The following is a 15,000-nucleotide window of genomic DNA, read 5'->3' as shown; positions in this document are numbered from 1 at the left end:
TATGTACAGAAGGCATAACACCCAAACAGATATTTTGTACGGGTATTATGAGGAAATGTCACTGATCAAAACATCATTCGTTACTAAGAAGGTGGTAGCCGCTAATACGTAGATGTTATTTATCTCTACAATAGATGTAAAAGTAGACATCAGAAAAAAAGCAAAGAATAATTTTGTATATCAGACATACCCTATCGACCCTGCCATCAAAATAAATATTGTCTTTATAAAATAGTGCTTGATAATAAAAAAGTCTACATTACAAAATTTATATGTAAATTACTCAATACAGTGAAATATAAAATCCATAAGCCAGAAAACAATTATTGTAATGTATGTTTGGGGGCAATTAGAAATACATGGTTGATAGATGTAATTGATATTTTCAGGGGTATACACTAGTATCAACACATTTGCATTCTACTCATATCAATATTTATTACAATATCATTTAATTTCATATTTTATGTTAAGCATAGCATTTCTAATGACTTCACCTTCATGATACAGAGATCTGAGTAACAATAATATCAGGAATATTGAAGAACGAGCCTTCCAAAACCTTTCGAATCTATGGAGATTGTAAGTTGAATCAGTTTTCTTGATAACAATATAGTTCTTTATATTAATGGTTACACTACTTCTCACTCTCTATTCTCCCCGCTTTGTCTCTATGAAAGTGTGCGTGAAGGTATATATATATATATATATATATATATATATATATATATATATATATATATATATATATATATGTCTGTTTCTACTACATTTGGTTTTTGTCCTTCTCATAGTCCGTCTTCTCTTTCTTCTAATATTACTTTTTTCCCCGACCTCTCCTCGTTTTCATCCAACTTGTTCATCATCTTCCACTCACTCTTCAGCATTCTTTTCCTTTTCCTATTCCTTCTTCCTTTGTCTCACTTACCTGTTCTTTTATTCTTCTTTCTTCTGGTTCTCATCATCATCAACTTTTCTTCCGTTTCCTTCTTTATCCTCTACTTCAACTTTCACTCCATCTTTTACCTACTCTCCTACTTTTTCTATTTCTCTTTTTCTTTTTCTATTTTTTATCTTCACACTTTTCCTTTCTTATTTTGCGCTTTTTCTTTCTTCCATTTTTTCCGTATTTCTTCTTCAAATTTTTCTTTTTCATCTTCATCCTTTCTTTCTCCTCCACATATTTCTTCCTTCTACTTCCTCTTCTCTTCGTCATAATTTTCTCCTTCATCGTCTCCACTTTCTTCATTGTCTCCCGTCTCTTCTTTTCCTTTCTTCTTTTCATTTTCATTTTCTTCGTTATCTTGTTTTCTTCTTGTTCGTCATAACAATCTACTTCCAGCTCATCATGTTCGGCATACTCATTAGAACCATGAACACCGGTGGCAACACCATCATCTTCTTGATCTTATTTTTCTACTTCTTATTCTCTTCTACTTGTTCTTTTCTTTCATTCTGCTCTTTTCTTCTTTTTTCTGTTCAATTTCTTTATTTTCTCGTTTCTTTATTTTCTTTATCTTTTAACCTTTCGCTCATTCTACTTCATTTTATTCTCCTTGTATTTTACTATTTCGTTATCTTCTTCTTCACCTTACTCTGTTTATTCGTTTTCTACTCTACTTCCTTCATTATGTCTCCATTTTTTCCTTCGTTTGCCTCTTTCTCTCTTTTTCTTGTTCTTTTTCTTAACCATCTTTTTGTGTATCATATTTCAACAATTCTTCTTCTTCTTCTTCTTCTTCTCCTTCTTCTTCTTCTTCTTCTTCTCCTCCTCCTTCTTCTTCTTCTTCTTCTCCTCCTCCTCCTCCTCCTCCTCCTCCTCCTTCTTCTTCTTCTTCTTCTACCTCTTTATTATTGCTTCTCCTTTATGATTTTTTTTCTTTTTCTCATTTCACTTCTACTTCACTTTTCTCCACTTTCTTCTCTCTCTTCTCGTCTTCTTCCACTTTCTTCTACTTCGTAATCTACTCCATATTCTTCTACTTCGCTTCCTTCTTATTTGTCGCTGTCGGAAGTGTCTACTACTACTACTACTACTACTACTACTGTTACTTCTACAAGATCCTTTTATTTTTCCTCTGTTTATTCAGTTTCTTTATTTTACTCCATTCTCTTTGTTTCGTCTCCTATTTCTCAGATTTTTATTTTCTTCTGTTTTCTGTTGCTTTCGCCTCTCTTGTCCACCACGTCCACCACTACATCTTACTCCTCGCCCAACTCACTTTTCTTGTTCTTATGCCCCTTCTTCATCTTACTCCTTTTGTCTTGTATTTTTACACTCCTTTCTCCTCTAGTTTACAGTCTTTATATGTGTGTATACAAATAATATACAAGAAGCATAATTCCAAAACAACCAAATAATCTTTTACTGTGAGTTTCAGAAATCTGCATCACAAAAATTTAATTGTTTAGCCGAAATATTTAAAATTTTATCACAAATCTGCTTTCTACTATTTTTATGAATTCATTTTTATGTTTCAGATATCTGAATAATAACAATATCAGGAATATTAAAAATCATACCTTCCAAAACCTTCCCAAATTGGACCTTCTGTAAGTTGGATCAGTCTTATTGATTCTGTTTCATTGACGATATATATTTTTAAATATCAAATGTCTTCCTCTTCTCTTCCAATTTCTCTCCCTTGTCTATGCACTCTATCTTTGTATAAACGTGTGTATACGAGTCTATATCTCTTTCTGCTACTTTCAGTCCTTCCCCTTCTCCTTTTCTTCACCCTCCACCTATTTCTTCAACCATTACTACTTCCTATTCTTTTCCCTCATATTTTCCCTCTTTTCTTCCTCTTTCTTCTAATACATATTTTTCTTTTTCCTCTCCATCTACTCTCCTCTTTTCCTCCATTTTATTTACAGTATTTGCTTCCCTTTCGTTATCCAACTCTTTTTACTCTGTATCTTATTTTTGTTGTTCTTCTAATTCTCTGTTATCACCATCATTATTATCACCATCTCCACCATCCACACCCATTATCATCATCATCGACCTCATCATCGTTTACATCATAATAGTCATCATCATATTCTAATCCTTTAGTTTTCTTCATCTTTACATTTTTTTCTATTCTATTAATTTTTTTCATCAAATTTGCATTCATCTTCCTTTTCTTTCCTTCAACTCCACTTCATCTTCCTTCATATCTTTTTCTTCATCTGCTTCAACTTCCTTTTCTGTTTTCTTCAACGTTTCCTCCGTCATTTTTCAACTCCCCGACCTTCTTCTTCTTCTTCTTCTTCTTCTTCTTCTTCTTCTTCTTCTTCTTTTACTGCAGATTTTCTGAGAAAATGTCACTGTTCAAAATATCATACACCACCAGGAGTTTGGCAACCACTTATACGCAGGTGTTGTTACATATCACCACATGCGATATGAGACAAAACACCAGAAGATAAATAATGCTTTGTACATCAGATATATTCAATTTGCCCTGCTTGTAAATAGATTTTGTCAATAAAGAATTTTGTTTTATAGGTAATCTATATAACGAAATTTACAAGTAATATATTAGGTTGGCAACTGAGTTCCCGCCGTTTTTTTTTTCAATTTAAATTTTTTTAAAGGTTTAATAAAAAATAACAACTAATTAATCAATAATGTATTCACCCTTGTTGTTTACTTCTTTCCAACGTTCAACAAAATTTTCAATACCTCGTTGGTAGAAATCACCCGATTTCGACTCGAAAAAGATCCAACCAAGCTCTCAATTCTGCATCAGTATTGAACGAAACTCCGCGCATAGCATTTGAAAGAGATCGAAAGAGGTGGAAATCCGTTGGTGCCAAATCAGGAGAGTACGGCGGGTGTGGCAGCACTTACCAGCCATGTGTTTGAATGGCTTCCTTGGTCCTATTGGTGATATGAGGGTAGGCGTTGTCGTGCAGCCGAAGAACTCTATGCTGCCAATTAGGTCTTTTCTCTTGAATAGCCGTGTTGAGTCGTTCCATCAGTTGAACATAGAGTTCCGCGTTGACCGTTTGGTTCCGTTCAAGCAATTCGTAATGGATAATCCCTTCCCAGTCCCATAGTACGCACAACATCGATTTACGCGGATGAAGATCTTGTTTCACGCGCGGTGTTGCTTGTTTACCGGGCTAAGCCATTCTTTACGCTGCTTCATATTGATTAATGGGCACCATTTTTCGTCGCCAGTAATGATTCGGTAAAGAAATCGTTGCTTGTGTCCATGTGTTGAGCGGTGACGAGCAAGCAAACCAGCGGAGATTGTGGCTCGTTGATTTTTGTTGTTGTCACTTAAAGCATGCGGAACCCATGCTCCATACTTCTGAACCTTTCCCATTGAGGGAAGATGCTTCTCTATAGCAGTGTCGGAGCATTCCATTTTCTCTGCCAGTTTCCTTGTCGTTTGACGAAACTTTTCGTGCAAAAGTTGGTCTAATCATTCTTCATCGAACTCAACTGGACGGCCAGAACGAGGTGCGACTTTGAGGTCAAAATTTCCATTTTTGAACTTGGCATACCAATCACGAGCAGTGTTTTCAGCTATGGCACCCTCTCCATACACAGCACAAATGTCGCGAGCAGCTTTTTCGGCCTTAGAACCTTGAATGAAAGCAAAAAGAAGGTGTCGAAAATGCTCGTTTTTCTTAACTTGACATTCCATTTTAATGATCTGAAAATAAACAAAAAGTAATTAAAATTAACTGGAAAAAACAAAATAGATTCCAAAATGATTCAAAAATAGAATTCTCGAAGAAAATAGATTCCAAAATTTAAAAACGCAATAAATTCCAAAATTTAAAAAACCGGCGGGAACTTAGTTGCCAACCCAATATAATCCAAAAGATTAACAAAGCGAAGTTTAAAAAATGATGGTATAATTAGAAACACATAATCGAAGGGTGCAATAGATATTGTCAGGAGTACACAATTGTTTCTATACACTGGAATGTCAATATTCATTACAATACAATTATTTTAAACCTGATTGTTTAGTCTTAATATTTTGTCAAAAATCTCTTCAATGCAATTTCTTATTAATTCAGTTTTCTCTTGCAGAGATCTGAGTAATAATGGTATCATGAATATCGAAGGAGGAGCCTTTCAAAATATTCCACTTACAGAGTCTTTGTAAGTTGAATTACATTTCAATGACGATACATTTCTAAATATTGAATATCTTCCTCTTTTCTCCCCCTCACTTGTCTCCTATTTGTGTAAGCGTATATATGTGTCTGTGTGTCTTTGCCACTGATATATCTAATCCTTTTCTTTCTTGTACACTTCCTTTTCCTTCTTCCACTTTCTATTTTCTTTTCTTCATCATCTACTTCTTTTTCTTCTTTACTACTACTACTACTACTACTACTACTATCATCATCCTTATTATTATTATTATTATTATTGTTGTTGTTGTTGTTGTTGTTATTATTATTATTATTATTAACAACATTATCATTATTATTATTATTATTATTATTATTATTATTATTATTATTATTATAACCTTCATCATAACTGTCATCATAATCATCATTATCATCATCGTCGTCGTCGTCTTCGTCGTCATCATCATCATAAAATTAGAGTTGTATAAACACAGTTACAAAATTACAAAGGGTCGTCAGTTAAGTGGGATATCTATGACAGGAGTAACATTAAAGAAGCTAAAATGTTAAGAAATAGGAAGTTAAAAATTGGAACGAAAGATGAAGATAACAAAATACAAGGTGATGATCAAGAAGAACAGAAAGGTAGGAAAATGGAAAGATATAAATAAAGACTTACAAATAAAGTGGCTGGTTATTTTCAAAATAAATATTTAAGTAACAGTCGAACTATCATAAAACAATAATATAAAATAATATAAAATAATAATAAAATAAATTTTCAATGGGCAAGTGTCTTCTACTATAGCCTCGGGCCGACCAAAGCCTTGTGAGTGGATTTGGCAGACGGAAACTGAAAGAAGCCCATCGTGTGTATATGTGTGTGTGTGTGTGTTTAGGTGTTTGTGTTTCTATATTTGTCCCCCCAGCATCGCCTGACAACCGATGGTGGTGTGTTTACGTCCCCGTCACTTAGCGGTTCGGCAAAAAGAGACCGATAGAATAAGTACTAGGCATCCAAGGAATAAGTCCAGGGGTCAATTTGCGCAACTAAAGGCGGTGCCCCAGCATGGCCGCAGTCAAATGACTGAAACAAGTGAAAGAGTGAAAGAGTAATATAAAATATCGGTAAGTAATAAATATTGTAATATTAAACGGGGAAATGAGCTGTAAATGCAACACCATCTGCCACATAAGTGGTAACACTAACAAAAACAACACCATTCTCTCCTTTTCTTCTCCTTCTCCTCCTTCTACTCTTCTCTTGCTCTCCCACCTCTACCTGGGCTACACTTCCACATGTTGCTTATTTTTCTCGTGATTCTTTCTCCCTCCTGTTTTCATTTTCCTCATTTTCCTTCTTTTTTTCTTATCTTCTCTACCTGTTTTGCTTCCTACTTTTTCATGACCCCCATGCTACACTTTTCTCCTCTTTCTCTTCCTCAATTATGTTATTATTATTATTATTACTATTATTATTATTATTCTCCTCCTCCTCCTCCTTCTTCTCCTTCTTCTCCTTCTCCTCCTCCTCCTCCTTCTTCTTCTCCTTCTCCTACTCCTCCTTCTTCTTTTTCTTCTTCTTCTTCTTCATCCTCCACTTCTTCCTCCTCCTCTACCTTCTTCTTCCTCTTCTTCTTTTTCTTCTTCTTCTTCTCCTTCACTTTTTCTTCCTCCTCTTCCTTCCTCTTCTTCTTCTTCTTCTTCTCCTTCACTTCTTCTTCCTCCTCTTCCTTCTTCCTTCTTTTTCTTCTTCTTCTTCTTCTTCTTCTCCTCCTCCTCCACTTCCTCCTCCTCCTCTTCTTCTTCTTCTTCTTCTTCTTCTTCTTCTTCTTCTTCTTCTCCTCCTCCTCCTCCTTCTTCTTCTTCGTTTTCTTCTTCTCCTTCTCCTCCTCCGCTTCCTCCTCCTCTTCCTTCTTCTTCTTCTTCTTCTCCTCTTCCTCCTCGTCTTCCTCCTCCTTTTCCTTTTTCTTCTTCGTCGTCGTCTTCTTCTTCTCCTCCTCCTCCTTCTACTTCTTCTTCTTCTCCTCCTCCTCCTCCTTCTTCTTCTCCTTCTCCTACTCCTCCTCCTCCTCCTCCTCCTTCTTCTTCTTCTTCTTCTTTTTCTTCTTTTTCTTCTTCTTCTTCTCCTCCACTTCTTCCTCCTCCTCTTCCTTCTTCTTCCTCTTCTTCTTCTACTCCTCCTTCTTCTTCTCCTTCTCCTCCTCCTTCTACTTCTTCTTCTTCCCCTCCTCTTCCTCCTCCTCTTCCTCCTCCTTTTCTTTCTTCTTCTTCTTCGTCTTCTTATTCTTCTTCCTCTTCTTCTTCTTCTTCCTCTTCTTCTTCTTCTTCTTCTTCTTCTTCTTCTTCTCCTCTTCGTCCTCCTCTTCCTCCTCCTCTTCCTCCTCCTCTTCCTCTTCCTCTTCCTTCTTCGTCTTCTTCGTCTTCTTCTTCCGCCTCTTCTTCTTCTTCTTCTCCTCCTCCTCCTTCTATTTCTCCTCCTCTTCCTCCTCCTCCTTCTTCGTCTTCTTCTTCTTGTCCTTTTTCTTCATCTTCTTCTTCGTCTTCTTCTTCCTCCTCTTCTTCTTCATCTTCTTCTTCTCCTCCTCTTTCTCCTCCTCCTTCGCCCTCCTCCTCCTTCGCCCTCCTCCTCCTTCGCCCTCCTCCTTCTTCCTCCTCTTCCTTCCTCTTCTTCTTCTTCTTCTTCTTCTTCTCCTTCACTTCTTCTTCCTCCTCTTCCTTCTTCTTCTTCTTCTTCTTCTTCTTCTTCTTCTCCTCCTCCTCTTCCACTTCCTCCTCCTCCTCTTCGTCCTCCTCTTCCTTCTTCTTCTTCTTCTTCTTCTTCTTCTCCTCCTCCTCCTCCTTCTTCTTCTTCTTCTTCTTCTTCTCCTTCACTTCTTCTTCCTCCTCTTCTTTCTTCTTCTTTTTCTTCTTCTTCTTCTTCTTCTTCTTCTTCTTCTTCTCCTCCTCCACTTCCTCCTCCTCCTCTTCGTCCTCCTCTTCCTTCTTCTTCTTCTTCTTCTTCTTCTTCTTCTCCTCCTCCTCCTCCTTCTTCTTCGTTTTCTTCTTCTCCTTCTCCTCCTCCGCTTCCTCCTCCTCCTCTTCCTCCTCATCTTCCTTCTTCTTCTTTTTCTTCTTCCTCTTCTTCTTCTTCTTCTCCTCTTCCTCCTCGTCTTCCTCCTCCTTTTCCTTTTTCTTCTTCTTCGTCGTCTTCTTCTTCTCCTCCTCCTCCTTCTACTTCCTCTTCTTCTTCTCCTCCCCCTCCTCCCCTTCCTCCACCTCCACCCCCTCCTTCTTCTTCTTCTTCCTCCTCCTCTTCGTCCTCCTCCTCCTCCACCTCCTCCTACTTCTTCTTCTTCGTCTCCTTCTTCTTATTCTTCTTCTTCCTCCTCCTCCTCTTCTTCTACTTCTTCCTCTTCTTCTTCTTCTCCTCCTCTTCCTCCTCCTTCTTCTTCTTCTTCTTCTTATGATTATTATTATTATTTTTATTATTATTATTATTCCTCCTCCTCTTCTACTCATCCCCCTCCTCTTCCTTCTTTTTCTTCTTCTTCACCTTCTTCTCTTTCCATTTATTCTTGTTGTATTGGGTCTTCTTCCAGTTCATTATCACGTTTTTGTGGCTCTTCTTCCCATTCTTCTTTTTATTCTAATGTTTCTTTCTATTACACCCTCCCCTACTCTAACTCTTTCTTCTATTTTCCAATTCGTCTAATTGTTCACAATTTAATTCTTTCCTCTCCCTAGAAGTACATACAAAATTTTATACACGAAGCATAATTTCGTACATTCCAAATAGTTTGATGCTGCAGGGTTTTAAAAATATATTGCTGCTCATTCGATCACATATCATCAAAAATGCGACATAACACAACTCACTATTTATGTCAAATGAAACTATTTTTCGACGATGCTTAGTATTTATCACAAAACTACTTTATATAATTCATTATGAACTTAACTTCATGTTATAGAGATCTAAGTCATAACAATATCACGGACTTTGAAGAAGGAACCTTTCGAAAGTTCTACACATTGAGGAAATTGTAAGTCACACATGTTCATTCTGTTTTATTGACCTTATACGATTAAATATTAAATATCATCCTGTCTTTTTATCTCTGTCATTCATCTCTTTATTTCTATACAAATGTATGAATGAAGGTGTAAGTCTGTGTAACTAGAATATTTAGTCATTATTGTTCTCCCATTCTTCATTTTCTTTCTTTCAACTTCTTTTCCCTCTACCATCTCCATCTTCTATACGTTCTACATCTTATTTTCAATCTCATCAGCATTTTTACATTATCTTCTTCGTCTTTTCTTCTTCTCTCACTTGATCATCACTTTCTTTTCTTATGAAGTTTTATTCAAAGTTTTCATCTTTGTCTTATCTTTATTTTCTAATTCTCATCCACTTCTTTTACATTCCTTTATCAATGTCTTTCATCACACCTTTTTTTTATTCTTTTTTTCTTTTTCTACTTCGTCTTCTTTTCATTCTTCTTCATCTTGTTTTCTTCTGTTACATTTTTCTTCTGCACTTATTTCTTATTTTTCTAATTCTGTTTCTTTTTGTCTTCTCTGATGTTTATTATTTTCTTCCTCTTCTTTTTGTCCGATTAATACTTTTCCTTCTTCATATTCACATTTGTTATCTGCTTTCTCATCTACGATTTCAACCTTTTACTTGTACATGTATGTTAAGCAGTTGAAACTACTGTTCTGGCACAATTTTGAACGTTCCATCACATGCCCAATGGTGATATGATGCTATATCCTAAAGAGCACTCCCTGATGCAAATAATAGTATGCGCTGTTAATCCTCGATACCCGAATCGTATCCCAGAAACTGTTCGTCATTATCAGGGTTACAATATTCTTCAGGTACTTCGAAACCAGTTCTAGCCCCTGGATTAGCGGGAAATCCAGAATTTTTTGTCGGCACCTTCGAATAGTCTTTGAAAGTACAGGCAAACGAGGAAGTTGAGAGCAAGTATTTTCTGTTAGTTGTGTAAACTTAGCCGCTATTATTCTACGCAAACTTGCTGCTATGTTTTCCATCGCTTCATGCTTTATTTCTGCAACTACTTTTCTAGCATTTAACGAATCTACATCAACTGGATGAAGGTGCTCACAGAAAAATAAATAATTTTCGGCTCAATATTTTCCGTTACCGCGTGAATTCGTACTGAATTTTCTTACATCTCCAGTATTCTTTTTTCTAGTTTTGTATTGCATGTATGAAAATGGTAGATATAATGATTTCCATCAACTACTTTTCTTTTGCTTTTGTCGATACTATGAATTTTATCATTTAGGATAGGTAAATTAAGAATGTGTACACTAAATTTGCAGCACTCTTTATACACAGCATAAGAGAGAGAAAGTAAAATTGTTAACAGAGAAGGATAAAGAACGATAATAACAATTTTATAGCGAGGTTCGTTATAGTTCTGTGAATATATCATTAGAGATATTTCACCTTGTTTTCTAAAGAGTTTATTTAATATTGGACAAAAAAATCGTTGCACAAAATGATCATCGAACAAAAAGACATCAGACGAAAAGACGTTTGACGAAGTGACGTCGGACGAAAAGACGATTGACGAAGTGACGTCGGACGAAAAGACAACTCCGTTTTTCAAAGTCTGATTTCTCTTGTTATTTCCCATGCATTCCCCATGTTTCTTTCCTATTTTTGCCTATCCTTTGCTTCTTTCTTCACTTTGTCCACTTCCTATTCTCCATTTCTTATTCTTTTACTTTCATAAATTCACCTTGTTATTGCTATTGTTGTTGTTGCTGCTGTGATTATCATTTTTATTATTGTTGTTGAATGGATGAGCGGGCAGAACCGTCCGCACGCCAGAAAAATACTTCATGGCACTTCTTCCGGCTAAACGTTCTGAGTTCAAATTTCACTGAGATCACCTTTGCATTTCATAGTTTAGGGTGGGGGTAAATTAAGTACCAGTTTCAGGTTTTGTGCCTATAACAGAAAGAATTACTACTGTTACTACTACTACTACTACTACTACTACTACTACTACTACTACTACTACTACTACTACCACCACCACTACTACTACTACTACTACTACTACTACTACTACTACTACCACCACCACCACCACTACTACTACTACTACTACTACTACTACTACTACTACTACTACTACTACTACTACTAAGGCGATGAGCTGGCAGAATCGTTACCTCGCATAGCGGCATTTTGCCCGGTGGTGCGTTCTGAGTTCGAATTCCGCCGAGATCGACTTTGCCTTTCATCCTTTCGGGGTCAATAAATTAATGCTAGTCAGGTACTGGTGTCAATGTGATTTCTTGTCTCCCTCCCCACAAAACTCCAGGCCTTGTACGTATAGTAAAAGGATTATTATTATTATTATTATTATTATTATTATTATTATTATTATTATTATTATTATTATTATTGTTGTTCAGTAGTTTTATTTTTATAACGTGCTTTCACTTCACTACCGAGCGCAGCTCTGTGCGCCTTGGGTATGTGCTGTGGTTTGCTGTGATGCTCTTATGGTTACTGTATTGAAAGTGTTTTGCGTAGGATGTGTGCAGTGCCCAGTAGTGCAATTTTCTGTATGTTATATATATTATTATTATTATTATTATTATTATTATTCAATAGTCATTATTACGTGCTTTCACTGCACTACCGAGCACAGCTCTGTGTGCCTTGGGTATGTGCTGTGGTTTGTTGTGGTGTCCTTATTTTCACTGTATTGAAAGTGTTTTACGAAGGATGTGTGTGGTGACTAGTAGTGCTATTTTCTGTATGTTATATACATTTGTTAGTCCTGGTATTATTGTTATGTATTTGAATATTCTTTATATCATAACTAATTCGCCCACTGTGATATTATTATTATTATTATTCAGTAGTTTTATTTTTATAACGTACTTTCACTTCACTACCGAGCGCAGATCTGTGCGCCTTGGGTATGTGCTGTGGTTTGCTGTGGTGCTCTTATGTTTACTGTATTGAAAGTGTTTTGCGTAGAATGTGTGCAGTACCCAGTAGTGCAATTTTCTGTATGTTATATATATTTGTAAGTCCTGGTGTTTTTGTTATGTATTTGTCTGAATATTTTTTTATTATACCTAAGGCACCTACTATGATAGGAATTGTTTCTGTTTTTAGATTCCACATTCGAGTTATCTCTATTTCCAGGTCTTTGTATTTTGAAAGTTTTTCCATTTCTTTTAGAGAAACGTTGTCATCTGCTGATATTGAAACATCAATTAGAAGGCATTTTTTTCCTTCATGATCTTTGACAACTATATCTGGTCTATTTGCCTTATTATTATCATTATTGTTGTTGTTGTTGTTGTTGTTGTTGTTATGATTATCATCTTTCGCATTACTATTATTATTACTATTGTTATTGTTATTACGATTATCATCTTTCACGTTATATATGCATATATAGTTATCTTAATATCTATATGTAAAGCATAAATGCAAAACAGCCAGATTGTGTAGTACCGTAGATTTTCAGGAAAATACCCTATTCAGTATATCATACTTCATCAAAAGTATGGCAGCGACCATGTTGTTGCACATAACTACGACACATGTGAGAGTAGACATGAGAATGACAAAGAATAATTTTGTACATCAGACAGGGCATGTCTGTTTTGCCTCCCAGATAGATTTTGCATCTTTAAAATATTTTATAATCTACGTTATAAAACTCACCAGTTCAATAGTGAAGATTATATAATCTATAAACCCGAAAATAATTATGAGCACTTAAGTTTACTTAACTATGGGACAATTAAAAACACATAATCGACGGATACAGTTGATTTTTTTTCAGAACTACATACTTGTATCCGTTCGTCTGAACTCCTGTTAATATCAGCATTCACCCCCAATTTCTTTTCCGTAAATATCACTTAATTCCATATTTTACGTTAAAATAAATTGTTCATTTATAATATTCAATATTTTGTCACAAATCCACTCAATGCAGTTTCTTATAAACTCACCTATATATTACAGAGATCTGAGTTATAACAGTATCACAAATATTGAGGAAGAACTCTTCCGCGACTTTCTATCTTTGAAGGAACTGTAAGTTGGCTCTATCTGTTGGTCACTATTTCATTGACGATATACTTTGTCAATATTAAATGTCTTCCCTCATTCTCTTTCTATCATTTTCCCCCTTTTTGTTTCTGTGTAAATGTTATTCTCCCACACTGCATTCCTCTCTTCTTTCTCTTCCTTCAACTTCTTTTCCTTCCCCATTCTTCTCCAACTTCATCGCTTTTCTTCTCTTCTATCTTTTTCTGTTTCTGATTCTTTTTTCTTTGTGGTTCTTCTTCTTCTTTTACCGATTGGTCGCCCAATTCGTTTTCTCTTACTTTTTTCCTCTTCTTATCCTTTGTATTGTACCGCTTCTAATTTTTCTTGAACATTTTTATATGTTTTTATTCTTTTCCTTCTACCTCTGTTTCTACGTCCTTCTTCTTCGTATTCTTGTTAATATTCCTCTTTTTCTTTTTTTCCAACATTCTATAAAGCAAAACCAACAGCGTCGTATGACACTGGACGGGTGGACCAGTTAAGTTGTTCGGGCTATATCTCCAAGTGGAAAAGAACTGAAACGGGGGAATGAGAAGGGTGGCCAATCTCACATAGAAATCAGTTGAAAGTACTTCCTGAAAGGCCGGAGAGAAGTAGCAGACACTTACCTCTTCTCTGACACATATAGCCACCTGATCGTCGTGCCTTGCATTAGTTCATATCTCACAGATCTGAAAGTGCAATCCTTCCGAGTTCTGTAGAAGAGACACGGTCCACCGTTCAGGCGCTCTATTTGCTGCCAATACCTGTTGAATGGAGGACTGAGTATGCCGTAGGTGGTGATGCACAGATAGACACTGAGGCTGCAACATCTCCGGCGTTTCTTTGACGGTGAACAGGATTGGTCACCGATTGTGAGACTCACATTTCCGCAACTCGCCTCTGAGAAAGCTACAGTCCTGGCTTAAGCAAATACCAAAACAGGGTGCTTGACAGCTGGAATGTCGTCAAATGTTCAATCGGACAATGCGGTCGGTGGAAGCTCCACCATGGCGTTTTATAGAGAGTTAATGGCCGGTAAGAGCGACGACGAGTAAGAGTACGGCCTTCCTGTTGCCGGGAAGGACAGTGTCTATTGTTCTGGTGGCCTTGGCGAAAGGTTGTGTGTGTGGTATTTCTTCAGGTTTTACGTTCCTAGTTCAAATTCTGCCAAGGTCAACTTTGTCTTCATCATTTCGAAGACAATAAAATAAGCATCAGTCAAGCATTTGGGTCAACGTAATCGATTAGCCCTTTCCCTCAAAATTTCTAGCCCTGTTTCGATAGTAGAAAATGATTTATTATTATTATTTACTTCTAATTATGGCATAAGGCCAGCAAATTTCTTTTTCAAACAGTCATCTTTATATAAAGCATACTTTCAAAATACCCTTAGAAAGAGGTAGCGCAGATTTTCTGGAAAATTTCATTGCTCAATATATCTTACATTACCAAAATTACTCTATCCTAAAAATTATGTAACCCGCAAACCTGAAAATACGTAGCAGATAAACTTGATATTTCAGGCCTACGTTCGTGTAGCCACCCACTGGTACACATGCCAATACTATCATAATTTCTTACTTCTTATAAGTATCACTTAAATTGATTTTCTAGTTGATTCGATTTTTATCTTGTATCTGCACAATATTTCTTATGAATTCACTTTCCTGTTACAGATCTCTGAGTCACAATAATATCACAAATATTAAAGACGGAACATTCATATCCACTCTCAGATTCTGGAAATTGTAAGTTGATTCACCTTGTTTGCACTATTTCATTGACGATATATTTCTAAATATTCAAATTGCTTCACCTCC

General features: G+C 36.1%; 1 protein-coding gene across 2 annotated transcripts in view; it reads left to right on the top strand.

Moving 5' to 3' along the window:
- LOC106878561 (uncharacterized) overlaps window positions 1-15,000 on the top strand; it is a 400,746-nt gene that overhangs the window by 360,937 nt on the left and 24,809 nt on the right. For both annotated transcript variants that reach the window (XM_089344659.1, XM_089344660.1), the window contains exons 18-23: window positions 511-582; window positions 2,482-2,553; window positions 5,039-5,110; window positions 9,042-9,113; window positions 13,112-13,183; window positions 14,857-14,928. In XM_089344659.1, coding sequence (XP_089200785.1) covers window positions 511-582; window positions 2,482-2,553; window positions 5,039-5,110; window positions 9,042-9,113; window positions 13,112-13,183; window positions 14,857-14,928 — 432 coding nt within the window. The remainder of the gene's footprint in view (window positions 1-510; window positions 583-2,481; window positions 2,554-5,038; window positions 5,111-9,041; window positions 9,114-13,111; window positions 13,184-14,856; window positions 14,929-15,000) is intronic.

Source organism: Octopus bimaculoides, chromosome 28 (genome assembly GCF_046866305.1).
Source record: "Octopus bimaculoides isolate indiv1 chromosome 28, ASM4686630v1, whole genome shotgun sequence".
Lineage (NCBI taxonomy): Eukaryota > Metazoa > Mollusca > Cephalopoda > Octopoda > Octopodidae > Octopus > Octopus bimaculoides.
Note: the sequence above shows the minus strand (reverse complement) of the source record. Positions and strands in the feature narration are given on the sequence as shown.